At 45.5% G+C, this 26,646-nt stretch overlaps 1 protein-coding gene across 1 annotated transcript; it reads left to right on the forward strand.

Annotated features, from left to right (window-relative positions):
- The first annotated feature begins 787 nt into the window (after positions 1–787).
- wdr62 (WD repeat domain 62) lies at positions 788–26,391 on the forward strand. Its single transcript, XM_044201508.1, is given in 35 exon segments — positions 788–1,200; positions 2,416–2,507; positions 2,797–2,859; positions 3,123–3,180; positions 3,305–3,472; positions 5,175–5,312; positions 5,425–5,607; positions 5,740–5,900; positions 5,988–6,171; positions 7,057–7,188; positions 7,280–7,443; positions 8,723–8,814; positions 9,221–9,346; positions 9,903–9,973; positions 10,074–10,195; positions 10,273–10,348; positions 11,115–11,226; positions 11,578–11,641; positions 12,766–12,879; positions 12,988–13,094; positions 14,815–14,867; positions 14,973–15,084; positions 17,127–17,224; positions 18,384–18,445; positions 18,548–18,699; positions 18,787–18,900; positions 18,990–19,101; positions 19,215–19,293; positions 20,080–20,158; positions 22,843–22,965; positions 23,439–23,715; positions 24,058–24,323; positions 24,710–24,784; positions 24,955–25,055; positions 25,918–26,391. Coding segments are annotated over 35 exon segments (4,266 nt in total). The 5' UTR covers positions 788–1,095; the 3' UTR covers positions 26,149–26,391.
- The last annotated feature ends 255 nt before the right edge of the window (positions 26,392–26,646 follow it).

Genomic DNA, 26,646 nt, shown 5'->3' on the forward strand with positions numbered 1-26,646 from the left:
TGATGCTGGGATTCGGGGACGAATGCTCACCTGGATCAGGGTTTTCTTAAAGGACAGGACTGTACGAGTACGAGCAGGAAGCTCTCAGGAAGGTGGAGCAGTGGGCAAAGGTTGCAGCTGAAGGGTAAGCGGCTGCCAGATGGTGTCGCAGCCTTTACGACTGAGCTTATCGCGCTTTTATGGGCGCTTTGGTGGTTCGAAGAAGATCTGGGGCCAGTTGAGGCAGTTCCAGACTCAGCTTGCGGGCTAGGCCAGACCTGATGGGGGACTCAGCTCTACAGGCTGGAGAGACAGGGCTGTAAGGTGGGGTTCCTGCGTAGGGACACAGGGGAATGAGACAGCCGATAGAACGGCGAAGGCTGCGCTACAGCGGGGAGAACTTGATATGAGGGTTTCCTTTGGTAGGACGGAGCACCTTCAGCGGAAGACTCATCCCCCCACAATGCACCACAGAGCGCCACAGGAAGTCATTCCTGCCTGTGACCATCAAACTCTTTAACTCCTCCCTCTAAGTGTCAGTCTGTATGACCCGAAGTCACTAAACTGGACATTGATCATCAACATCTCTGCAATACTTGACATATTGTGCAATATTTTCATTATTGATATTTATTGATTCTTATATTACTGTTGTGCAATATACTCTTTAATGTTGTGGCCAAGTTGGGAGTAGGAGTAAAAATAAATAAAAACCAAAGCGCCTGAAATATCACTGGCTTTCTTCGTAGAAAAACAGGCGAGAAGCAGTGATCTTTCCATCCACAGGGAGGCGACAAGGCGCTAAACGCGATCCACGAAGAAGAAGAAGAAGAAGAAGGGGGCGGAGCTTAGTTTGAACCAGATTCCCGCCGCAGAGAGAAGTGTCAGGTTTCCTTCGGCGACAGTTAGCATGAAGCTAAGCTAGTCCTCCATCATTATCATCATCAGCGGAAAGTTTTGACAAACTGACCTGCCGCTGGTTCGCTTCAGCGGGCTTTTATGGACCAACACCGCGGTGTTTACACGGTTGTTGTTGTTATTATATCGGTTACAGCCGTGTAGTTTGATCTTTCTGGATAACTTTTTTTAAAAGTTAAATAAAGCGAGGCGGTTATCATGGCAGAGGGAGCGGACTGCGGCTCGCTCAACGCCGCGAAGAGGAGGCAACCAGCGGGGAGGAAGAGCCGGCAGAGCCAGCACAAGAAGACCTCCAGCAGCCGGGTACAGTCTTGTCCGATGCTAACTGTTAGCATCACGGTCCCGTTAAGTTCACAGCAACTTTAAAGACGAACTGCCAACGTGTGAAAATATACATAACCTACTAAATCTCAACACGTTTAAGTGAATGTTTTGAGCTCTAAATAAACGATGTTATAATTCGTCGTTAGAGTCGTGTAGCTAACTTTTTTTTTTTTTCCACAGCAACAAGCTAATGTTTAGACAACAAACAGAAGCAGGCCGTCGGTGTTACGCCGAAACCTGTGACCCGTGTCTTTCCGTGACCCTGCGGCTGGACCCAGCTACTTCCGGGAAAAGTTCACCTAAATAACACTATTTAGACCAGACTTCACACAGTTTTACAGAAGTAATGAACTAAACTACAGGTTGGCCCGCAGACCTGTTCACTGACCCCCCCACTGTGTCACCACCTGTAGGCTTTAATGTCTGTTGTTGTGTCTGAGGACCCCCCTTGCAGCCCTAACCCTAACCCCCCCTAATTTTCTGTCCATTGATTAATCAATTATTGAACTAAATGTTGCATCTCTAGTAGGGCTGCAACTAAAGGTTATTTTCATTCGTCTGATTCATTAATCGATCAGTTGTTTTGTTCCTTTTTAAAATGGTTAAAAATGTTGATCACTGTTTCTCAAAGCCCGAGACGACGTCTTCAAATGTGTTGTTTTGTCACAACCCGAATATATTGAGTTTACCTTCATAAAGAAACCAGAAAGTATTCACATTTGAGAAGCTGAAATCGGAGAAGTCAGATGACTCAAATCGATTAATCGACAGTTGCAGCTCTAATCTCCAGATGGGAGGTCGGTGAAATGAATAAAATGGAGGAAGCATTTAATCTGGTTCCGGGTCTGAGGTTTGAGGAGCTAAGTGGCCTGAACATGAATAGTGTGTGTGACGGCAGTGGAGACGTTTAACTGTCGCATGAGGAAGAGAAAAAGTACAAAATTAAACTTCAGTCTCTAAATGAAGAAATGGTGTAAATGCTGCTTTAATCTGGATGTTTTCTCTCTTCTTATAACAAAAGCATCGACTAAATGTTGACGTTTGATTTATGAAAGTAGTTTCTTGTTTTTTTTTTAGATACAAAGTTGGCTGATAATTTAAAAACCTGTCGGGTTTTGTCCTGTCAGTTCTGCTGCGTTTGTTAAATTGTGAGATTTTTGAATGCAGTTTGGTGTGTGTGTGTGTTTGTTTCAGGTGAGTCTGGAGAAAGTTTTGGGTATCAGCACAGCCAGCAGCAGCGGTTTGACCTCTGACCACAACTCTGGGCTCATCGCCTATCCTGCAGGGTAAGCCCCGCCTCCTCTGACTCACCTGTATGGGGGGGAAAGGGCGACGCCCCCAAAAAACAGAGTGACAGCTTGGTGTTTAGACGCGCTGCTGGGTGCGATGACCAAATCAGAGGGTTTGTCTTTAAACCACAGAAGAAGAAACATCCGTCACTTATTTTAAAGCTGAGATCTGATATTTTCCCAGCATGCTTTTCTGTCTCGGTCTCAGCACAAACATTAAGATGAACCCTGCTGACCTGCTGCTGTGATTTTCATTTGAATGAACCCGACTGTGTTTGTGTTTCAGGTGTGTCGTCGTGCTGCTTCACCCGAAGAAGAACAAACAGAGTCACATCATCAACACGTCCAGGTAGATCTGAACACTAATGTCTGAAATGTTGTTGTGACCAAAACTGTCGTGAGATCTTATCGACTTCCTGTCCGGTAGTTTAATTAGAAGTCTTCTAAACCTGAATCCTCTGCGGTTTCACGTTTGAAGGGAATCTAGCACGAGATGTTTTACCTGTTCGGTACATTGACCGATAACCTTTTCGTACCTTCTGATGGAGGCCAACGCTTAATCGGAGCTTACGTCGCCTGACTGTCTAACCGAGTTGTGTGTTTGTGTTGCAGAAAGCCCTTCAGTGCTCTGGCCTTCTCCCACGATGGAAAACACCTGGTCACTGGCGAGGTAAGAGCTGAGAGTCACACACCTGAGTCTGATGGTGTGTGGACACCAGGGAGGACAGGTGAAGCTGTGTATATCTGTGTTTGTCACCTTTTTCACCCCTGATGTGTGTGTGTGTGTGTTTCAGAGCGGTCACATGCCCTGTGTGCGGGTGTGGGAGGTGGGCGGAGGTCAGGTGGCCGAGGTTCAGTCTCATAAATACGGCGTTTCCTGTGTGGCGTTCTCCACCAACAGCTGCTACATCGTCTCTGTGGGATACCAACACGACATGACAGTTAGTGTGTGGGACTGGAGGGTGAGCACGCACACACACACACACACACACACACACACACACACCATGGGTTTCACTAACTACTCAACTAGCCGAGTAGTTGACTACTAAAACCACTAGTCGGCGCTGCGTGAGTAGCCGACTGCTAATGAGAAATACGAAATAAATATAATAATAATAATCATAGAAAAGGTTTCAGTCGTAGTCGTCTGGACGCTGTTTTCAGACTCAAGACGTTTCGGCTCCCATCCGGAAGTCATTCTCAATTGTGAAAATGGTCTGAGAACTCAGAAATTTAAGCTACTCTGTGTTGCTTAGGCCCCGCCCTCAGGGAGGAGTCTACCTGAGTGTCTGTTGATTAGCTAGTTTCACCTGAAACTGACCTAATAGTTTCCAAGATGGCCCAGTAATCAGTAATCAGGCCTATTGTTTTCTGGCTGCACCTCCCTCATCACTGTTAAGTACCTGATTAGCATGTGATTGGCTTGACCAAGGTGTTAACACACTGTGGTAAACTTTGGGCAGATTGAATCTCAGACCACCATTTCTGTTCAAAGAGGGGTTTTCTTTTTTCACAAAAATGGCTTCCTTGACTCCTCTTTCAAACCAACTCTTCTCTCTACTGAGAATCTTCACCTCGCTGTCTTCAAATGTGTGGTTTGTCGCTTTCAGATGCAAACGCACGGCGCTCTGCAATCCGAGTCAGCGTGTCGTCTGTGCTGATAAAGTCTTTTGTGAAGTGGCTGTTTGGTCTCACCTGTGTACCGTTGAATTGAATAAAAGTTAAAGTGTTGCCTGGTTTGACTTCCGGATGGGAGCCGAAACGTCTTGATTCTGAAAACAGTGTCCAGACGACTACGACTGAAACCTTTTCTACGATAGAACGCTCCTGGACGAATGAGGGACGACACCGTCTTAATAATAATAATAATAAATATTTACACGTTTACAGCTACATTCATCGTGTGTAGTGCTACAATAATCCCCCGTATTTATTTACCGGCACATCCTGCTCTGCTCTGTTCCTGTGGACGTAATCACGTAGATCCTTGTTGGTATATTGTGTAAACACAGCGGAGACGGGTCCTCCACCTAACTGTCGTCCCCGTCCACGCTAGCTGACGGAGGCTGGTGATGGTGATGGTCAACGTGTCTCCGTTGACCCTTTTTACTGGAGAAAAACACAGTTTTAGCCTGTGAGCTAAAAGACATGCTGATCCACAGACGTGTGAAGCGGACAGCTGCCGATAACTTGAAATCTAAAGTAATGCGGCCGAGCGTCTGCTGCCGGCACGCAGGAGTACAGTTCGCAGTGAAACTGAGTGTTGCGGTGAAGCTACAGGCTGAATAAATGCTACAGCTCCTCAAGACTCACGCCGAGGTCCCGTGTCTTCGCTGGGAGTCGGCGGCGTCTTCGGCATGAAAATTGTATGCCGCTAAAAGACGGTTACTTTTTAAAATGTGGTTAATGGATTTTAAACTGGTTAGAAAATGATTATCTCTAGTCCAGCTGTGTACATAGTACAGTTTTATTGTTGGTAATATCTGTAAATGAGTCTTATGAGGTTACATCATTGCTGCTCTTTTCACGAACACGGTAATACTTACCACCTGAGTGCATATTTTGGTAAATGCCGTAACGTATTTCTCCAGAAACACCGGAGTAATAATGGAAACGTTAAAGTGATGTTTTGTCCCTGCTGTGCTTCCTGTCTGTGAGCAGAAAGGTTCGATCGTCGCCTCCAACAAAGTGTCCAGCAGAGTGTTGGCCGTCTCTTTCTCTCAGGACAACAGCTACTTCGTCACCGCAGGAAACAGACACGTCAAGTTCTGGTACCTGGACGCCTCCAAAGAACGACGGGTACCGTCCTGGCCTCGAGTCAGCCAATCACAACTCAGCCTAAAGTCTGCTCAGCCAATCGCAGCTCGTTTTGCAGTAGTCTGAACTTTTGCTATGTTCTCCTTGAACCCAGGTGAACAGCACGGTGCCTCTGATTGGTCGGTCAGGGTTGCTAGGCGACCATAAGAACAACGTGTTCAGCGGGGTGGCGTGCGGGCTCGGTCTCATGGCGTCCAGCACCTACTGCATCACCAGCTCCGGTCTGCTGTGTCTGTTCAACGGCAGCCGACAGCTGGAGGCCTGGGTCAACCTCAAGGTCAGTGAGGAGCTGCGCACCTGTACGGTCCAATCCACACCTGCACCGTTTATTCCAAAATAACAGCTCGGTGTTATTTACGATATTTTGATGTAAAATTAACAGATGAAATAATCTTGTTGTTGTTGACAGACGTCGTCGGCGAGCTGCCTGGCGGTCAGTGAGGAGTTCATCTTCTGCGGCTGTGCCGACGGCGTCATCAGAGTGTTCAGCCCATCCAGCCTGCAGTACATCGCCACTCTGCAGCGGCCGCACCGACTGGGCGTCGACCTCACCCAGAGCGTGCAGCACGGGTACAAACACTGCAAACGTACCGGGGAGATACTGAGAAAACACCCGGCGAATACTCCCATTACTAACTGCGTGTCCCGTTTCCACAGCGGCCTGTTACCTGCGGTGGCTCAGTACCCCGACACGTTGGCTCTGACCTTTGACCCCGCTGCCGGACACCTGACCTGTGTGTACAACGACCACAGTGTGTACGTGTGGGACGTTAAAGATGTGAGGAGCGTGGGGAAGCTGTACTCCGCTCTGTACCACAGTAGCTGCGTGTGGAGCATCGAAGTAAGTCCACAACAGAAATACTTCAATAATTATATAAACACTTCTATCAAACATACTTCCAGTACTACCAGAAATACCTCTGACTCTACCTGAAATACTACCAGAAATACCTCTGACTCTACCTGAAATACTACCAGAAATACTTCTGACTCTACCTGAAATCTACTCTACCTGAAATAATATTTCCAGCACACCTGAAATGTTTGACTACCAGAAATACCTAACCAGAAATACGTCTGACGTTTGCCCAGTTAGTGCGGCTCGTTTGCGGCTCGTTTGGGCCGATGTGAAAGCTGTCGGACGAACTCTGGAGCGGCTCCTTTGTGGTGGGAACGTGATCCATAAACTACCGTGAACATGTCGCGCTTACCGAACACGTCTTCGGTTTAACTTGTCGTCGTCGTACGTGCTCAGTTTTAGCTCGTCTGAAGGCAGCGCGTCTTTTAGTATTTTCAAGACGTTTCCTCCAGGTGCGTTGGGCGTCCTGCTGGCGTATTGCCCAGATCATTTCCACGGTTACGATTCAAAAGCCAACTGTGCCGCTGCTCCATGTTAAACTGCACGGCAGTGTTTCTCTCTCAGAAATACCGCCGTAGCGCCGAGCGCAGGACCTTCCTTCCTGCGTTTACCGCCTCGCCACAGACGCATCTGAGCACTAAGCGGAGAGAGCGTTCTCGCGTGGGTTTGTAGTGATGCAGTCTGGTTCGCTTGGATTTTTCTCTGCGTGAAAAGAGACCGAACCGAGGGGAAAACTCAGACTCGTCATCTGATTGGGACCGGAGCTAACCAGCTACAGGTGTGAAAGCGCCCTGATGACGTATGAAGGTTGGTTCAGTATTGGTAGATACTGCTGTGTGTAAAACAGGTTGTGTTCTTTCTCTTCAGGTGTATCCGGAGCTGTCAGATGCGTCTCAGGCCTGCCTGCCTCCGTCCTCCTTCCTCACCTGTTCGTCTGATAACACCATCAGACTGTGGCACGCCGACCCCCCCACCGGACACAGAAACCTCTACAGCAACGTAAGAAGTGTACAGCTCTCTACGGCTGGTGGTGGAGTTCAGGTCTCTCTTCTTACTTGTTGTCATGAATCACTTCCTGTTGGTTTCTCAGGACCTGCTGAGGATTTTGTACGTGGGCGAGGACACGCAGCACCTGCAGGCCGAGGGGGAGAGGGCGGAGGCAGCGGGGGCTGATGGGAAGGCCGGGATCAGAGTGCTGGGTATCAGTCCTGATGGACAGCACCTGGCAGCTGGAGACCGCTGCGGAAACCTGCGGTAAGACACTCGGAAACACACGTTTGGACTTGTATACCTGTGAGGACAGAATGCGTTCCTGATCAACCGTCACACCCGAGTGCCCAAACCTAAACCTGATTCTAACCTGAACCCTCGAACAGACGTGTGAAGATGTCGTCCGTGAGTTGTCGAACGACAAAACTTGGAATTCGACATCCGGCAGGCGGCCCACAGGAAACTGCTTTACTGTGAAAGACTGCCTGTCGTGGCTGCCATTAGGCTCCGCCCCTGACCCCACCCCCAAAGCTGTGGTTGTCTTTCATTGTGGCGTGCACAATGCATCGCCATCGTTTAAAAGAAAGCGCTCCCCTGCAGCCCCTCGTGAAAACTACCCGCTGTTTTGTAGGGAGTAGTGGCAGGTCTGTGCTGAAACACAGCGCTCCGCTTCGAGTGAAAAACAGTTAGTTCGGTTATTAAAGACGCGTGCGTTTCATTTAATTAAGACCGTAAATTCATACATAAACGGGAAATACACAAGTGTATCGTTTTTCACCTTCTTATTTGTTTGATTTTGTTTTTATTTAGGCATTTTAAATCTTCCAAATGAAACAGCGTCGACCTGAATTTGAGCGTGATCATAAAATAACACTTTGATCGTTAAAAATGATTTTATCGCAGCAGCTTGGGGATGACTGCTGCTTAACATGCTGTATTTATGAGCTGTGGTTAAATCACCTTTTCACTCATTCAGTTGTCGAACAGAAACACGTCAGTGAGATCAACTATGTGGTGAATTCAGCTGCGTTAAACCGAGAGCAGAGAAACCGGGACTCTGGCCTACCAGATGTTTAATACGTACACAGGAAATACATACAGCAATGTGTATTGTATTCGACTTTACGTCTGCTTTGATTTGTTTTTATTTAGGCATTTTGAATCTTCCTGAACTGAGTCAAAATGTTGTAATCTCTCGCACAGGCCCGTCCCTCCCTGAGCAGCTGTGTCATCGCTGAAACTGAGGTCCGAAACAGAAAGAAAAATATATTTCAGACGTTTTGCCGGCTTACAGTGGACGTGCTCTAAATACACAGCCACAGAGCATCTGTCTGCACCTCGATCTGCTGCTCAAACACACAAAAAAAATGGCGAAACAACTGCTGAGCTGGATTATAAATGTGACGCTCGGCCTCTGAAACGTTTCCCGTAAGCGCTGAATCCACAGCGGAGGCTGAGCCGGATCCTGCGGAGCGAAACTTGAACTGGTCCTCGGAGATGAAATGAGGCCTGCTGACGTGTTTCTGTGTGTGTGTGTGTTCAGTATCTTTGGTCTGGAGTTCCTGGACGAGCTGGTGAAGATCGAGGCTCATGACTCGGAGGTGTTGTGTCTGGAGTTCTCCCCTACGTCCACAGGTAAGACCTCAGGTCAAAGGTCATCACCAGGACAGCCCTCTGACCTTTGAGTGTAGCTTGTTAGACACTGTGAACGAGCTCAGATGACCATTAATGACATTTGGAGTGGACTGACTGAACTGCGTCAGCTGTTTACCACATGTTAACATCCCCAGATGATTGATTGATTGATTGATTGATTGATTGGATCCCTAAAACAGAAGCAACATTGGTTATTTAATCATTCAAAGTAAGACTGACACTTAGGAAAGTCCTCTTGTTCTTGTCAGATCAGAAGGCGTCAGAAACCTGAAATCTGCAGTTGTAGTTTTACTGATTTGAGGTTGGGAAATGACGTGTGACGTTCTGTGGGCTGATGTGTGAGTCAGACATGACGTATTGGTGCATTTATTTCCTGTTGTTTCAGGTGTGAAGCTGTTGGCGTCGGCCAGCAGGGATCGACTAATCCACGTCTTCAACCTGGAGAAGAACTACAGTCTGGAGCAGACTCTTAACGACCACTCTGCCTCCATCACTGCTGTCAAGATCACGGGTAAAGTCACATTTATTAGCAGGATTCCCTCTGTCGATAACCTACAGTGCTGCTTTTGATTTCTACTGCGTCTTCGGGAGTTTGGACTCCCAAATACACAAGTACAAACTTGTAGTCTGTGTTGAAGAAAGGCCTCTTGTCTCGTTTCTGAATGTGAGACTGTTCTGTGCGGTCGTGATGAGTCGGCTCTAAGCTGGACTCTGATGAAGACCAACAAATAACATTTGTAGTATATATATTTTTTGTTTCATATTATATCATACAAATTAAATTGCAGTATACTGTATGTGTGTGTGTGTATAGAGTCGTGTAAGTATTTATTAATCATACTAGTTCCTACTTTTTGACAGAATTATTTCAATGTATTGCAGATGGAGAATCTTGCGCCGCGGTATTAAACCAGACTGCGTGGTATCTGATTAAAAACGTTTCATGTGGACCGCCTGTTGTTGACAGAGGATGCAGAAAGTTCAATGAAGTCATTTTCCTTCATAAATCCGTCAGGCTCATCGGCGTGTAAACAGAAACAGAGTCACCTGTGTTACCTGTGTTCCAGGTGAGAGTCCTGAGGTTCGAATGGTGAGCTGCGGAGCCGACAAAAGCATCTACTTCCAGACGGCCGAACGGGTCAGTCTGAACACACGCTAATATATAAATGAGCTTTATTCAGGTACAAACTGCTGATGAAATCAACTGTCCCTGTGTCGTCATGTCCGTTGTGGTCCAGACCGCCGAGGGTTTGTCGTTCTCCAGGAGTCACCACGTGGTGGAGAAGACCACGCTGTACGACATGGACCTGGACTCGTCGAGGACGCACGTCGCCATCGCCTGTCAGGACCGAAACATCAGGTTAGAAATAAGAAAAGGCACCGAAAAAAGACGGAGTTATAACGCGTAACGATCAGCTGATGCGAGTGTGTGTTTAGGGTGTACAACGTGGAAACTGGGAAGCTGAAAAAGTGTTTGAAAGGCTCGTCCAGCGATGAAGGAGCTCTGCTGAAGGTAAGCACGCCGGTATCGATTATTGTTTTTTCACTTTATCAATCGGTCTGTCACAGGCTCCCAAAAGGAGTTTGTCTTTTGTAGCAGCAGAAATAAATCCAGCTCCAGATTTATAACAAGTTAAATTGGCTAAAAATTGCGTCAGTGTATGTTACGTTGATAATTACAAGCATAAAGGTATTAAATCAGAGTGAAATAACCAAAAGAAAACATTTTGAATATTTTTAAAACATAATTTTGATGAAAACTGTAAAAGAAAATCTGAATCTTCTCACTTACAAAACAATTAAATATGAACCTGCTGTACTGATACCTGATGTTTAATGTATTTAAAATAACAGAAATGTAACTGACTTCTCTGTTCACTGCGTTAGACTTCAATACTGTGTGCGTCGTGTTATTTACATACAGCTGAGTGATGTTGACTGAATCCTACATCGCAATACTTTTGACCACACTTTAATATGATCTGATGATTAGCCAGGATTAGCTGTTGGTGCTAATGTGCAAATGATGACTTAAAGTGAAGAAATGGTTATTTCACTCTGGTGAAACAGGCTGATGATCTCAGTGAATTTTAAATGCATCTGTAATGTAAATTTAAAGCCTTTGAGCTGCTTCAGGACACAACAGTAACCAGAGTCGTGATAGCAGATATTGTTATGTAACTTTGCAGTAATTTGGTACTTGGTAGCCACATGTTGACTGCAGTGTGATGTGTAGTTATTCTGTGACGTGATTGGCTGATATTTGGTGTTGTCTGCAGGTTCAGATGGATCCGTCTGGGTCGTTCTTCGCCACCAGCTGCTCTGATAAAAACATCACCATCTTTGACTACGAGTCAGGAGAGTGTGTCGCCACCCTGTTCGGGCACTCTGGTGAGTAAATCCAGTAATGTTTGTTTGTTTTTAAGGAAATGTACAAAATGTGAGTATATTAATTCTTGGTTTGTAGTTGAAAGATTCTCCTCTTTGTGACGAAAATGACCTGAGAGTCCGTTTCTCTCAGGAGCATGTTAAAATCCCTCAGAGACATTTTAAAAGTCTCACTGTTGCTTGTTTAGTTTTTTTATCCCGGAGCTGGGTTTGATTTCACGCTCCAAACTGAGAGGTTTATAGTTTTGGTGTTTAGTGTTTTAAACTCTTTCAGGTCCTTTTTTAGATGTAGTTCAAATGTCAAACTGTTTCTTCTTCAGATGTTTGATTTACCTGCTGTGTTTGTTTCCTCAGAGATTGTCACCTGTATGAGGTTCAGTCAGGACTGCAGACACCTCATCACTGTGTCGGGAGACAGGTAAACGTTACTGTTGTCGGGAGACAGGTAAACGTTACTGTTGTCGGGAGACAGGTAAACGTTACTGTTGTCGGGAGACAGGTAAACGTTACTGTTGTCGCTGTCAAAAAACCTGTTTGTCACAGTCTGCACACATACTGTGTCTCTCCAGCACCAAACCGGGTAGTTACTTTGGTAACGGCCGAAAAAACTCCTCAAATACCGTCTCACACACACGAGAGACGGTGAATTAACAGAGTTATGAGTGTTTAATTGGGCGGGTATCTGATCCACCAACCAGCGCGTGTCTTAGTGAGAAATCTTAATTTCTGAAACGCTCGCCTCTCATTCCCACGGCCTTCTCCCACTAAAATAGCGCAGCTAAACAACGGAGGCTGGTAGCGAGTTCAGGCGCAAAATCCAAAATATGAAGTACTGAAAGTATGTAAGTACGGAAATACAGTTTATCTTTATGGATTATATTGATGCCGAACTGACAAGAAGTCTGTCGACATATGACGCCTTTTATCTCGTGATTCTAGAGTTACGTGTTTTTGCACACTGGGTAACCGCTCTGACGTTGACTGCGGTTAGTTTTTGGTTTGATTAATGGTTTACAGTCTAATAATGTGTGTTTGTATTGATTACTGACGGTGGCTGATCAGGCTCATTATCAGCTAATTGAACTCAGTTTCTAACGGCTGTGTGCAGTAAATGGAGCATTCTCGTTGCCCTTCAGCTTCACTTTCTAACATTTATTCATATTTCTCGGTATAATGCGAGCTCCTCTTCCTGTCAGCTGCTGTGTGTCTGCAGTTCGCAGATTTGGGATTTTATTTGTTTCATTTTCAGATACATTTTCAACATAAACAAATAACCATAATTATAACCATATAACATCAAACAGAGTTTAACACTACAGTTTGTCAAAAAAAAAAGAAGCATTTTATTGGGGAGCCACTCTAGTGACCCCCTGTGGGTCCCGGGGACTCACTACAATGAACACCTGTCAACATCACTGCGTTACTGTTGTCGGGAGACAGGTAAACGTCACTCAGGTGTCAGTTAATTGTTACTAAAGGCTAATTAGTTTAAAATTCTGATGATTCGATGTTTTTAACTTTGTATATGTTGTGTGTGTGTAGTTGTGTGTTTGTGTGGAGGTTGGACCCTCAGATGACCAGCACCATGAGGAAGAGGCAGGGACTCAAACTGACGGCCGCACCTGAAGCCTGCAGCCGCAAACAGCAAAACATCAGGTGAGTGAGATGTTAAAGACATTGTATTAACACCATGTTTACTGGAGTAAAAATTAGTTTACTGAGGTTTGTTTCTGTGGTCAAACTCACACCGTCTCGTTGTTTCAGGAGGGAGACCTTCATCACTGTACCCTCCTCTCAGCTGCCTCAGATGGAGGAGGAGGAGGAGGAAGAGGCCGACCTCAGGACTCCAGCCAGACTGGACTCTGCTCAAGGTGAGGAGGAGGACTGGGGTCAGGTTACAGATCACCTCAGTGAGGAAGTCTAGTGTGTTTTTGTTCATACAGCCCCAAATCGGCCTCAATTCATCCATCCACGTTCCTCCGCTTGGCCGGGTCGCGGTGGCAGCGGGCTCAGCAGGGTAGTCCGGCCTCGACTCCTAAAGGACTCTGACTCCGGTTTTAAGTTGCTCTCAGTGTTACACTGAACAGAACAATTTACAGGAAGATAAAAAATAGACAAACAGCTAAAAACAAGGCCAACAAAGCTGAGCGAAGAGGTAAACATAAACAAACATTACGTTCATACAAGCAGGTGAAAAATAGGCGTGTGTATAAAAAGCATCGATGAACAACAACATGCAGTGTCTGTTAGGGTTGGGCGTCGCCGATGGCAGACAGTCATCGACCACTGAGCCCGTTAACGTGTTGGTTTGGAGGTTTGTATCGCAAAACTGAGCGTTAAAACTTACCTACCCAGCGAACTGCGTTCTCTCCTATGAACCTACATTTCCAAAAGGTAGGAATCTTACTACTACGCAAACATGAAGCAAAGGGCCACCGTCTCTGATCAATATCCGCTCACATCCGCTTATATGTGGGCGCCATGTTGCACCGCCATGTTTCTACAGTAGCCCAGACGGGACAAACCGGCTCTACAGAGGGCCGTTTGTTTTTTTCCCGTGAGTTTCGCGGCCACCGTAGTTTGTCCTGCGCGCCTGGAAGGGGAGGGTGAGGCGAGCGGTGTTCCACTAATTCCTACACACTGCTCCTTTTTAATGTAAAAAGTATAAAAGAAAGTATCTAAAATGTTTTTATAGTACCTTTTTTATAGGAGTAGCCCATCAGACAACAACGATATCATCACAATGTTTCACTGTCAGATTGTAAAAAATGAAAATGGTGCAAAGGAATAAATATCGACTAAAGTACTAGATTACTTTACACACATGAAGAGCGCGGTTACAGTATGTGCATGTATACGTGTCCATGTACAGCACATACAGGGTGCAGGATTTAAAGATGTGTGCATGTTAAAAAACTATTTAAACTGTAAATATATAATTTATAGGTAAGTGGATGTTTTAGTGTTACAGGGTTATTGACACTGACTGATGTGAATCAGTCATCAGAGTAGAAACTGTTCCTGCGTCTGGTTGTTTTGGCGTACAGTGCTCCGTAGCGCCTCCCAGAGGGGGGAGAAGGTGGAACAGGTTGTGTTCAGGGTGGGGTGGATCTGCTGTGATCCTGCAAGTCCTCAATGGAGGGCAGGTCGGCGTCCAGAGTAGAACTGGATCAGCAGCTCCTGAGGCAGGTTGAACTTCCTGAGCTGGAACAGGAAGTACATCCTCTGCTGGGCCTTTTTTGATGATGGTGTCGACGTTGGACGCCCACTTTAGGTCCTGGGAGATTGTGGATCCCAGAAACCTGAAGGCTTCCACAGCAGACCCTGTGGATAATGGCTCTAAATGGAAAGTTTGATCCCTTTTTATTAGATAGCAGACAGTAGAGCGCTGACAGGAAACGAGAAGAGACGACACACATCAAAGGTCTCCGGACAGACTCGAACCGAGGACGTTGCAGATCTGTGATCCTCTATAATGATGGATCAGTGTCGCTCTGAGCTCTCTGGTGTCACTGTGGACATACACAGCGACAGCTGATCTTCAATGCTCCTCCGCCTGAAGACAGTTTGTAATCTCGTTGTGTGTTTCAGATGCTCCGCTGCTGCAGACCAACGGAAAGCTGCCCATGTGGTTCAGAAAACTGGTCAGTTCCACGTCTACTGTTTAATTCACTTCGTTACTGATCAGTTTACAGATAAACCGTTTGTAGATTGATTTTTCCTTCAGCGTGTGTTTGTGTGTTCAGCAGGGTCAGGGCGGAGCCTCCTCTGGCGTCCAATCAGACGCCGAACCTCGTCAGGTACGGAGTCGGTGGGCGGAGCAGCCGAATCCTCTGACCATCTGCTCCGTCATCTCTCCCTGTCCCACCGAGAGTCAGGAGGAGGAGGAGGCCGACCTCAGTACTCCAGCCAGACTGGACTCTGCTGACGGTGAGGAGGAGGACTGGGGTCTGGTTACAGGTCACCTCAGTGAGGAAGTCCTGCAGCCCAAAATCACAGATCACAAATTTGCCTCAAAGATCTTTTAGCCAGTCGTCTGTGAAGCAGACGAATCAGCGAGCTCATGTTGTATTTACTCTGGCAGGTGCGTCTGGTCCCCCTCTCATTCAGGCAGATTTCCACCTGTCCTGGATCTGGCCGGGCCAATCGCAGCAGTTTATCTAATATGGGGCAGGTTTGATGTGATGACTGTACAGAGGAGTGCGACCGTGTTGGCCTTTTTGTAAACAACCAAGATGGCTGCCGCCGATGTGGAACTGTTTCTGTTGAATCTGCTGTCACGTCAGTATTAAACAAACTGGACGGCATGTTGTCTCTGAAGACAAACAAACGGTACTGAAAGCTAGGCTACGTCCTGTGTTTCAGAAGCGTTTTTGTTATATTTCGGTCTCTCGCTAGTTTCTCCAGCGTTACCTGTCCTAGCTTTATTTAAAGCTTCTGTTGATAATCAGAAACACTTTATTGATCCGCGAGGGGAAACTCTTTCGTTACAGCTGCTCGCTGTCACGTCAGTGCACACAGAGACAGAAGCACTAAAAGAATAGAAATAATAATAAAAAAGACAGATGTGTTTGCCGTACTTCCGACATGATTTGCTGAGTTTAATTTACCAGCTACGCTACATCACACGCCCGTCTATCCAATTTGGTCAGCGCCCGCTGAGAACGGCCCGTGGAAATCAAAGATGAACTGAGAGGATCCAGACTAAAACGCCAGGCTGCTTTACGACCTGTACAGGCTATGACGCCCTCTATCTCCAACTCGGATCAAGAAAAACTCTTGCATTGGATTTTATAGCTCTGTGTGACTGAATGAAAGCCCCTGAGTTCATGTGAATTGCATTGACAGTAGAGCGCCGACAGGAAACGAGAAGAGACAACGTGCAGCAAAGGTCTCCGGCCAGACTCGAACCGAGGACGTTGATCTCCTGCTGTCATCATCTATAATGATGGATCAGTGTCGCTCGGAGCTCTCTGCTGTCACTGTGGACATACACAGCGACAGCTGAGGCCTGCACTACGAAGCAGGATTTGGGGTTAGCGAGGTACCTGCAGGTTTAACTCTGGGTTTTCAGGGTTACGACGGTGGTTCACTTCTTCTGGTAACTTAAGCTGCTCCAGAGCAAAGAAGTATAGAGTTACAGTCAGATCTACTCCTGATATTATAAGCCTATTAATTAATTAATTTACACATTCACACAGTCGGCGGCGTTTTTGCCGGCTGTCCTTCCTGCGTTTGGCAGCCGTGTTGCTTTCAGCTGGATCGTGTGTTTATCTTCTTCGTATTTCTCTAATATTATAGTTAGTTATTACAGTTCGCTCTTTGTTTGTAAAATATGCCGCTCCGCTGCCGGTAGACTTGTCCATGTTTTGCAGTCGGTCACATGCTGCAAAACGCCGCCCCTCTATGTGAACGCGCTCGTGGCTGGATCGGGAAACCGGGGTTTGCTGGCCCAGTTGATAACCAGCGGTTGTTAGTTAGTGAAGCCAGTTCGGAAAGATATCCTGGGTTTGTTGAACTTGGTTCGTAGCACAGGCCTCTGATCTTCAATGCTCCTCCGCCTGAAGACAGTTTGTAATCTCGTTGTGTGTTTCAGATGCTCCGCTGCTGCAGACCAACGGAAAGCTGCCCATGTGGTTCAGAAAACTGGTCAGTTCCACGTCTACTGTTTAATTCACTTCGTTACTGATCAGTTTACAGATAAACAGTTTGTAGATTGATTTTTTTCCTTCAGTGTGTGTTTGTGTGTTCAGCAGGGTCAGGGCGGAGCCTCCTCTGGCGTCCAATCAGACGCCGAACCTCGTCAGGTACGGAGTCGGTGGGCGGAGCAGCCGAACCCTCTGACCATCTGCTCCGTCATCTCTCCCTGTCCCACCGAGAGTCAGGAGGAGGAGGAGGAGGAGAGAGAGAGGAGGAGGAGGAAGAAGACTTCCACCCTCAGAGTCTGGAGAGTCTGCTGGGAGAGGATGAGGAGGAGGAGGAAGGAGAGGAGGAGGAGGAGGTGAGCTCAGTGAAGATTCTTTGTAATCGAGAATGGATTCTGAATCAAGTTGTGACACAAACTGATTGACTGAATAAACAGAAAGAGGGAACTGTTGTTGTAGAGGGAACGTGAGGTTAAACTCGGTGGTCTTGATGAAGGTCGCTGTCTGATGGAACAGAAAAATACCAAGAAACGTTTTTTTATTTAAAAGATAACTGCAATAATGTGGAAGCTTCATTTACTGACCAACAACTGTTAACCGGCTCTGCCGTCGTTATCCACGACTCTGTGCAGGTCGTTGTCTGTCGACACAAAGTAAATCAGAAACTATTTCGATTATCATCATTTTTCAAACAGAAATGCCAAACTTCTCCTTTTTCCAGCTTTTCAAAAGTTGCTTTTCTGTTTTCTGTCACAGTAAACTGAATATCTTCAGGTTTTGGACTGTTGGTCGGGCAAAACGAGACATTTTTCACTATTTTGTTGATATTTTATCTGCAAAACTATTTATTGATTAATCAGTAATGAAATAAAACTTTGCGACACTTTAAACAAACGCTGAATGTGTGAAGAAAATAATTCGGTTCAGAGATTTTCTGTCTGCAGCGGTGTGCGTGGGTCAGCCGGTCTCGTTTGTTCGCTGCTCTGCTAACGTTAGTTTTACCTTCATCTTCCGAAGCTAATTACAGTATAAAGTTATTAAGTCCAAAATGCACCCAATCGCTTGCCTTCTTTGCAGATGAACCCTCCGGGTGCTTCACTGTGATCTCACGGCTTGTTTCCGTCAATACGACGTCATTAATGACATCCAAAAATCGATTTTCAATACTTGTGGATCCATTCAGAATCGTAGAGGGTAACAGTCCCAATGTATTTTCTGAATCGAGTTTTCCCCCCAGCCCTACTGGGAGATGATTTCAACTAAAATGAAGGTGGATTTCATTCGTGTAGAACTTTTATCACAAGGCACAATGTCTGTCTCAGGTCCACGCTGAGTCTGTAGTGTGTTCCCGCTGGAAAGTAAACTCAGAACAGTCAGTATTCAGACTAAAAAATACTTATATTTGACTGGACTATTCTCCCATAATGCAACACACCTGAAACAGAGGACACGGAGGAGCTGTAGAGAACTGAACAGGTGTGAACCTGACTGTCTCTGATTGTGTGTGATGTTCAGGTGCTGCAGAATCCAGGTGAGGACAGGAGCAGGTACAACACCAACAACACTACCACTGACAGGTGAGGTTCATATTCAGGTACAACACCTTCAGGATTCTGTGAGACGGAGCTGAATCCTGTCACGTTTGTCTCTAATGATCAGTGTTTCTGTGTGTTTTTAAGGGACTTTGATGTTGAGGGTGTGACTGACCCTCGGCGGACCCAGCTGGAGGTCAGAGGTCAGGGGGCAGAGCCAGTGTGGAGCACTCAGCTGAGTCCAGACTCCGCCTACTCCGAAGACTTAGCAGGAAGTCTGGAGCAGCAGCACGACGCCGGTCAGAGGGCAGAAACTCTACGTGCATTATTATTATTTATTATTTTATAAGATTAGTGAAGTCGTATAACCTCCTCTCTCCTCTCAGACACGGACTCTCTCAGTCAGGGCAGCTCTGTGGGCAGCTTGTGTCTGGAGGACGACGAGGACAGAAACTCTCTGAAGAACCACTTTGATACTCTGGCCTCCGGTCTGAATGACGGTACCAAATGCCGCATCACTGGTCTGTAATGTTTGCACTGCTGTCTCCTCACATGTACGCTGAGATGTTTATGACCATTGATCTTTCAGAGAAGTTTGACACAGACCTGCGGACTCTGCAGCCTCCGGAGGAAAAACCCTTCCTGAACTCTCGACTCAGCATCTCGACTCGCTTCCTGTCCCGATTCCAGGACAGAATCAGGCCAGTCTACCCACAATCCTCAGGGCCTACAGGGGTCGATGAGTTTTCTATTTATGAGTTTAACTGGGGGTTGTTGTCATGGTGATAACAGATGGTTCCTGCTGTGTTTTTAGGTTGTGGCCGAGCCGAGTTCCGCCTCCTGTCTCGATCCCGACCAGGATCTCAGAGGAGAGCAACGTCAGCAGCACATCGGTACAAATGCACACTGAGCACACCTGAAACGCACCCGATCCGCACTGAGCACACCTGAAACGCACCCGATCTGCACTAAACACACCTGAAACACACCCGATCCACACTAAACACACCTGAAACGCACCCGATCCGCACTAAACACACCTGAAACGCACCCGATCCGCACTAAACACACCTGAAACGCACCTGCTCTACACTAAACACACCTGCGCACCTGCTCTACACTAAACACACCTGAAACGCACCTGTTCTACACTAAACACACCTGAAAAGCACCGATCTACACTAAACACACCTGAAACGCACCGATCTACACTAAACACACCTGAAACGCACCTGTTCTACACTAAACACACCTGAAACGCACATCTACACTGAAACGCACCTGTTCTACACTAAACACACCTGAAACGCACCGCTCTACGAAACGCACCTGTTCTACACTAAACACACCTGAAACGCACCGATCTACACTAAACACACCTGAAACGCACCCGCTCTACACTAAACACACCTGAAACGCACCCGATCCGCACTAAACACACCTGAAACGCACCTGCTCTACACTAAACACACCTGAAACGCACCTGATCCGCACTAAACACACCTGAAACGCACCGATCTACACTAAACACACCTGAGCAACATGACGACAAATTCTGAACGTGTCAGCATTTACCTGATAGCATGCACTTTTGCACTTTTGCGTTTTGTTGAGCAACACCTTGACGGTTTTTGAATAGTTTCATTAAGGACAATCCGTGACTAAATGTTTGTTTTCAGGTGAACTCTGAGTTGAGCAGCGAGGTCACCTCAACTGAGTCAACTCAGAAAGAAAACAACAACAACAACAACAGTGGAGGTGAGTCATCAGTTTCTGGTTTTCTGAAATAATTTTAAGCTGTAAACAGGAACTCTGTTGTTCTACGGTGGTGACGAAATAACCTGTAACTGTAGAACTGGTGTCACGTCGTAATTATTAAAAGGAATAACCACACAAAACGTAGAAAAATGTTCCTCTTTCAAACAGTGTAAACAAACAGACTTGATCCTTTGTAGTTTTTCAGACAGTCCAGATACATAAGGGATGGAGACACCGTTCCTTCTTGGTTGTGTTACACTTTTGTCCTGTTTTTTGGCTCTTTTAACTTTGTTGAGAGCCCAAGTAGGATAACCACAGGCTGAGAGTGCATTCTGGACATGCCTTTCCTCCTTCTATGAAGAAGAAAGAGGAAAGGCATGTGTATTATGTATCTGGACTGTCTGAAAAACTACAAAGGATCTTTAGACAGCACGATGTTCCTGTTTTCTTTAAACCAGGCAACACTTTAAGACAGAAACTCGTTCACCCTAAGGACAAGTTACCCACACAGAAACAGAGCAATGTAGTTTATTCAGTGCAGTGAGGAAAACTGCAAAGAGCGGTACACAGGTGAGACCAAACAGCCACTTCACAAAAGACTTTATCAGCACAGACGACACGCTAACTCAGGATTACAGAGCGCCGTGCGTTTGCATCTAAAAGCTACAAACCGCACATTTGAAGACAGCGAGGTGAAGAGTCTAAGTAGAGAGAAGAGTTGGTTTGAAAGAGGAGTCAAAGAAGCCATTTTTGTGAAAAAAGAAAACCCCTCTTTGAACAGAAATGGTGGTCTGAGATTCAATCTGCCCAAAGTTTACCACAGTGTATTAACACCGTGGTCAAGCCAATCACATGCTAATCAGGTACTTAACAGTGATGAGGGAGGTGCAGCCAGAAAACAATAGGCCTGATTACTGGGCCATCTTGGAAACTATTAGGTCAATTTCAGGTGAAACTAGCTATTAAGATACTCAGGTAGACTCCTCCCTGAGGGCAGGGCTTAAGCAACACAGAGTAGCTTAAATTTCTGAGTTCTCAGACCATTTTCACAATTGAGAATGACTTCCGGATGGGAGCCGAAACGTCTTGATTCTGAAAACAGCGTCCAGACGACTACGACTGAAACCTTTTCTACGATAGATCACTCCTGGACGAATGAGGACTACACCGTTTCTTTCAAACAGTGTAAACAAACAGACTTGCACATTTTGCCCTATTAACCTCAAAGTGACAGGAGTACCATCCAACTGTCCCGTGGACTCCAGTGTTAACTAAGATCATTTCAGGAGCAAAACTCTTTCTGACACCGCGAACACACATTTTACAGCAGCGCGTTCAGCAGAGTCCACGCTCTCTCTCACGATGGAAATATCTTGCCGATAGGAATCACGCTCTTTGAGTAATAAACTCGCGTTTGAGTGGCGCCCCTCAGCTTAATCTCTGTCGGTGGAGTTTCGAAATAAAAGCCCCAAAAGCTAATGGGAGCTTACGTCAGGCTTCCTGAGCGCCGAAGACCTTGAAAATAAAAATCTCAATGACTTCTAGTACATGGCAGTGCTCGTAGGGCTTAGACCTCGCTTTTACACCTCAACTCCTTCTCTGTACACTTTAATTCTCCTTTGAACACCTCTCATTGCTTACACTATATTTTGCCTCCTTTATCCTTAACTATTTCAGTTGCTCCTTCATACAACGCTAAGCTAGCAATGCTCTGTAGCTCCTAGCTATAGAGGAAGTAATACAGTACAGCTTCCAGCTTTTCAAGCAATGCAGTTAAGCTCTCAGCTGCAGCTCAGCATTCTCTAACTTTAATATTCAGATAAGATATTTAATTTATTATAATAGAAGGTAAAGAAAACCTTCAAATATTCACATTTTAAAAAGCTGGAAACGGTGGATTTTTGGCATTTTTGATTTTAAAAAAATTACTTGAAAAATTAAGTGATTTATCAAAATAGCTGCCAGTTAATTTTCCGTCAATCAGTGAATCATCTAATCACTTCAGCTGCATTAGAAACTGTAGAACCACAGTCCAGTCTGACATGTTTAGAATTGTAAACCAGACTTCATCCACAGTTCTGTTGTTTTGTTTCTATAAAAACATAAAACCATGAATTCACAGTGAGGAAAGCTTCAGTTCGGTGAGTATCCGTGGAAGTTTAGAGTGTGAAACCAGTCAGAGCAGCTGGACTGGTTTAACGTCCGCTTCTCATCAGTTGTGACTCAGCAGGAAACACTCAGCACACATGTTCAGATCAGATAATGTTTATATGTTTACTGCTGATGTTCTTCTAAACCCGCTCAGGTCTGCAGGCATCAGGTCACACTGAAACACTGAAAACTCAGACCGAACACAGACTTTCTTTGTGGGTTCAGTTCCACTGACTTTTGCTTTGTTACAGTTATGTTTTTATTTAGTTTTGTGATGTTTTAGTCTGATGCGATAGTGAGTCAACGCCAGTTCGTCAGTTTTTCCAACACAATAATGATCTCTGACAGGAAGCATTATTTTGGTTCAGCATTTCTGCTGTCATGTACCGAGTCACGTACGCAGTTTATTTTATTCACACACACACACAGTGTATTTATTAGCAATCTATATGCGGTTAGAAAGGACAGAAGCTCCAGGATGCTTCCCTGAGGGACTACATGAGTTCTTAAAGTCTGTCTGTGTGTGATCACAGTGAGATGCAGCCAGTCAGTACTTCGTCGTAGAGCTTCCTGCATGATTTCCCATCAGCCCCTTCGCCGCCCAGCGCGCCGACGACACACTGTGGTGGTCGTCCGGTGCAGAGAAACGCTGCGAGGTGTGTCTCTGTGTGTGTGTGGTCACCTGGGTGTTTTGTGTCGTCTTTCGGGTTTTCGTTGTGCTGTAAAACTCACAAGGTCTAATATCACTCTGTCTTCTGTCACTGAACCCTGACGGTGTGGGTTAGGGTTTACTTCGGGGTCCTGATCCTGGAAGTCCTGGGATATCATAAAAAAAGATGGTCTGGAAAAGTCAAGACATACATAAAAGAAATGGGTCCAAATTTATACCTGGAAACTGAAAAACTATCAGGTGGTTTTTGGACTGAAACAAATAAATAATAATAAATCAACATGCTCAGCTCCGTTTTGTGTAGATGGGTGCTGAATTCTCAAAAGCAAAAATAAATAACTTTGGGCCGGGTTTATGTTTCAGGTAGAAATTGGACAGACCGCTCTCACACTTGAATTGTTTATTCATGAACAGATAGTTTTTAGTTTCTGACCTTCTTCTGCTTCTTTAACCAATCAGACGTCACCTCCAGGACTCTGGTGGCCCAGAACAGCAGCGTGGTGTCTGCAGTCCAGCAGGGGGCGCCTCGGGTCGGATACCTGGGAACCACAGCCAGCTCAAGGGCCAAACTGAGCCAGGACACCGCCAACTCTTCCACCACCTCCTCCACCTCCACCCAGGAAGAGGAGAAGGAGAACCTGTCTTCGTCAGACCTCCAGCCTCCTGCCCCCCTGCTGTCTGCTGGTCTGGACCTCCACAGCACCAAACCTGACCCCCATCAGGACCAGACCAGCAGGTAACGCCTGGTCTCACTGTTTTGTTTTTTATATTGAACAATATCGTGAAATATACAGAAGCCTGCCGAGCCAAAAGTTTAGATACTTTGAGAAGGAAGTTGTAATATTTGGGGGAAAGTCATTCGAGTTCAAGAGAAAGTTTGAGATTTAGGTCAAAATATTTTAAGAATTAAAAAGAATCTAATTTTTTATGTTTTTAGAATAAACTTGCGATATTTTGAAAATAAAGTTGATAGTTTGAGAAAAACGTTGCAAGATTTTGAGAATAAGGTTGTAATATTTAAATGTATACTCAACTCCTCCTTGTGTTGTTTTAATGTTTCATTTCACACTTCTTTCAGCGTCGCTCTGATGTCCCAGAAGTCTCAGCATCACGTGGTCTTGGCCACGCCCACTGAGGTGATGTCACTGGGCGAAGACAGGAAGTGGAGCGTCAGCAGCGTCGAGGAGACACTGACGAATCTAAACCAAACCCTCATCCTCAGCCCCGCCCCCTCCATTACCCCCACGCCCACTGCCTGTGACATCACCTCTGACATCACCTGCTCCGCCTCCAGGCAGGAGGAGGGTCCAGGAGGATCCGAGACCAGAATCCAGACTGATCTAGGTAAGAAACAGACATGGACAACAACTCTAAATGTTATTATCTCTCATAATTTCAGAACTTTTATCTTGAAAATTTTTTTCCACTTTTTCTTGGTATGTCATGACTTTTATTTTGTATTACAACTTTTTCATGAAATATTACTTTTGACTATTTTATGTTATTGTATGACTACAACTTAAAATATTACAATATTTCACATAATATCACCCGTTACAACTTACAACTATATTCTCGAAATGTGCCGACTTTTTCATTTAATACTGACTTTTACTTGAAATATAAAAAATAAAAAAATCTCATATTACAACTTTTGTCTCGCAATGTTACGACTTTTTTGTCATAAGTTTCTGATCGATCTGTCTTCTCCTTTTTGTTCTCGTTATCAGACACGTCTTTGGGAGCTGACCCGCCCACCTCTTCCTCTTCTCCTCTGTTAGAAACACTCCACCCACCTCAGACAGGTAACTCCGCCCACCTCAGACAGGTGACTTCCTGTAACGTCCTCACAGGAACGTCCGTCTGTCAAACACTACATTTTGATGGTCTTCCCTGTAGCGCCACCCCCAGGACAAACTCTGCATGTGTTCAGGCTCTAAGAAGCGATAAATCACCAGGATGTTTGTTGTTGCAGGTTCAGGTGACGTTACGGAGTCGGTCAGTGTGCAGCAGTGTCAGCAGGTCGCCAACGAGTTGAGACAGACAGCGAGACGAGCCGTGCACCTCTACCAACAGGTGAACTTCCTGTCTGACTGTAACTGTGTGATTTAGAGTTACGTTGGTCTGAATCCGTCACACGTCTTTGTATCCGCCAGTTGACAGATGACACTCTCCTTTATATGAGTCCCATTCATGAAGACGATCGTGGCTTTGTCAGTCAACCTTTCAAAATGGCTTCAGAGTTTGAGAGTAAAGTCAGAATTGAGACTTAAATTGTGATGTGACAACAGATCAAGAAAAGAAAGTGGAATATTTTATTCTTTTTATTCGTTTTATTCTGTTAACTCCAGCTTGTCATTATAACATTGTGCAAGTTTTAGTGTTAACCAGAAACATGGAGACCATTACATCACCACAAAGACAAGACATACAGAGCATGACGTCTTTGACCCTTTTGGATTAAAAAATGTTAAATAAAAAGACTATTAAATAACATCCAAAAACCAACAAACGAAAATCAATTTGTAGACAAAAAAATGGTCAAAAATGAGAAGCTTTATGATGCGGATTAGTGTCGAGATTCATTTGTTTGAAGAGTCTGAGCTCCAGCCGGCTCAGACTCTTCAAACAAATTAATAGCTCAATAATCTTGCGGCGTTTTGTTCTCCGTGTACAAAACAAACCCTTCATACAAAATAACATCTGTAAAGACGCCTGTCTACAACCTAAAAGCATGAAAGGCCGTTCAGAAATACGCGTTGCTCTCAGCCGTCCGACTAGCGGCAGGAGACTCCAAACTTGTGAGCGTTGGGGTTTAGTGCAGCTTTTTATCTCGATATTTCTTCTAATACAACTTTTTCTTGTAACATTAGGACCTTTTTATAATAAAGTATCAGGACAGATGTTTTCGTCCTAACGCTGCATCTCCCTCCCGCAGCTCAGCGCGTCGGCCGGCGGTTCGGAGCGGCGTCTTCAGATGTCGTCCGTCCTGCAGGAGGCGTTTGGCGTCGTTCACTCCGAGCTGCAGGAGGTGCTGCGGAGGGGAGACGCGGGGCGGGGCGGTGGCGCCCCCTCTGGTCGACTGGAGGACGGCGGGACGACGTCTCTGCTGGAGAAATACTCTGAGCTGCTGGTTCAGATGACCCAGAACAAACTGAACCGAATCTGAACCAGGACCAGTCACTTCTGCTGCTTCCTGCACGGAGGCTGAGCGAGGACAGAACTCACTTTAACGTCGGCCTGAGTGACTCTGAGCTGGTTTCATTCAGCTGATTTTATAAACATCAGTATTAATTTTAACGCACTTTGTTTTTTTATGGCAGCAGAATGTTTTATTTGTGTTTTTTAAATCACTGTTTGTACATAAAAACTGTAGCTTTTTACATGTTTCTTAATAAATGTTTGTGTCTCAGAGGTTCAGTATTTATTCGTTTCAGGCTTTAAAATGTGTTTTTATTTTCCGCTGAATGGAGAAGAAGAGAATTATTCATTTTAAACAACATAAAAGCCGAATTCAACACAGAGTCACTGTATCAGCCATGTGATTTCATTCATAAAACAACAAATGCATTCAAATTGTGTGCAAATATTAACAAAACTTAAAACTGCCGTCCGGGCCTGTAATAAGCCCATCCCATGATTAGCTGGCCTACCTGTCTGCCTGCAC

Source organism: Siniperca chuatsi, linkage group LG7, assembly GCF_020085105.1.
Source record: "Siniperca chuatsi isolate FFG_IHB_CAS linkage group LG7, ASM2008510v1, whole genome shotgun sequence".
Lineage (NCBI taxonomy): Eukaryota > Metazoa > Chordata > Actinopteri > Centrarchiformes > Sinipercidae > Siniperca > Siniperca chuatsi.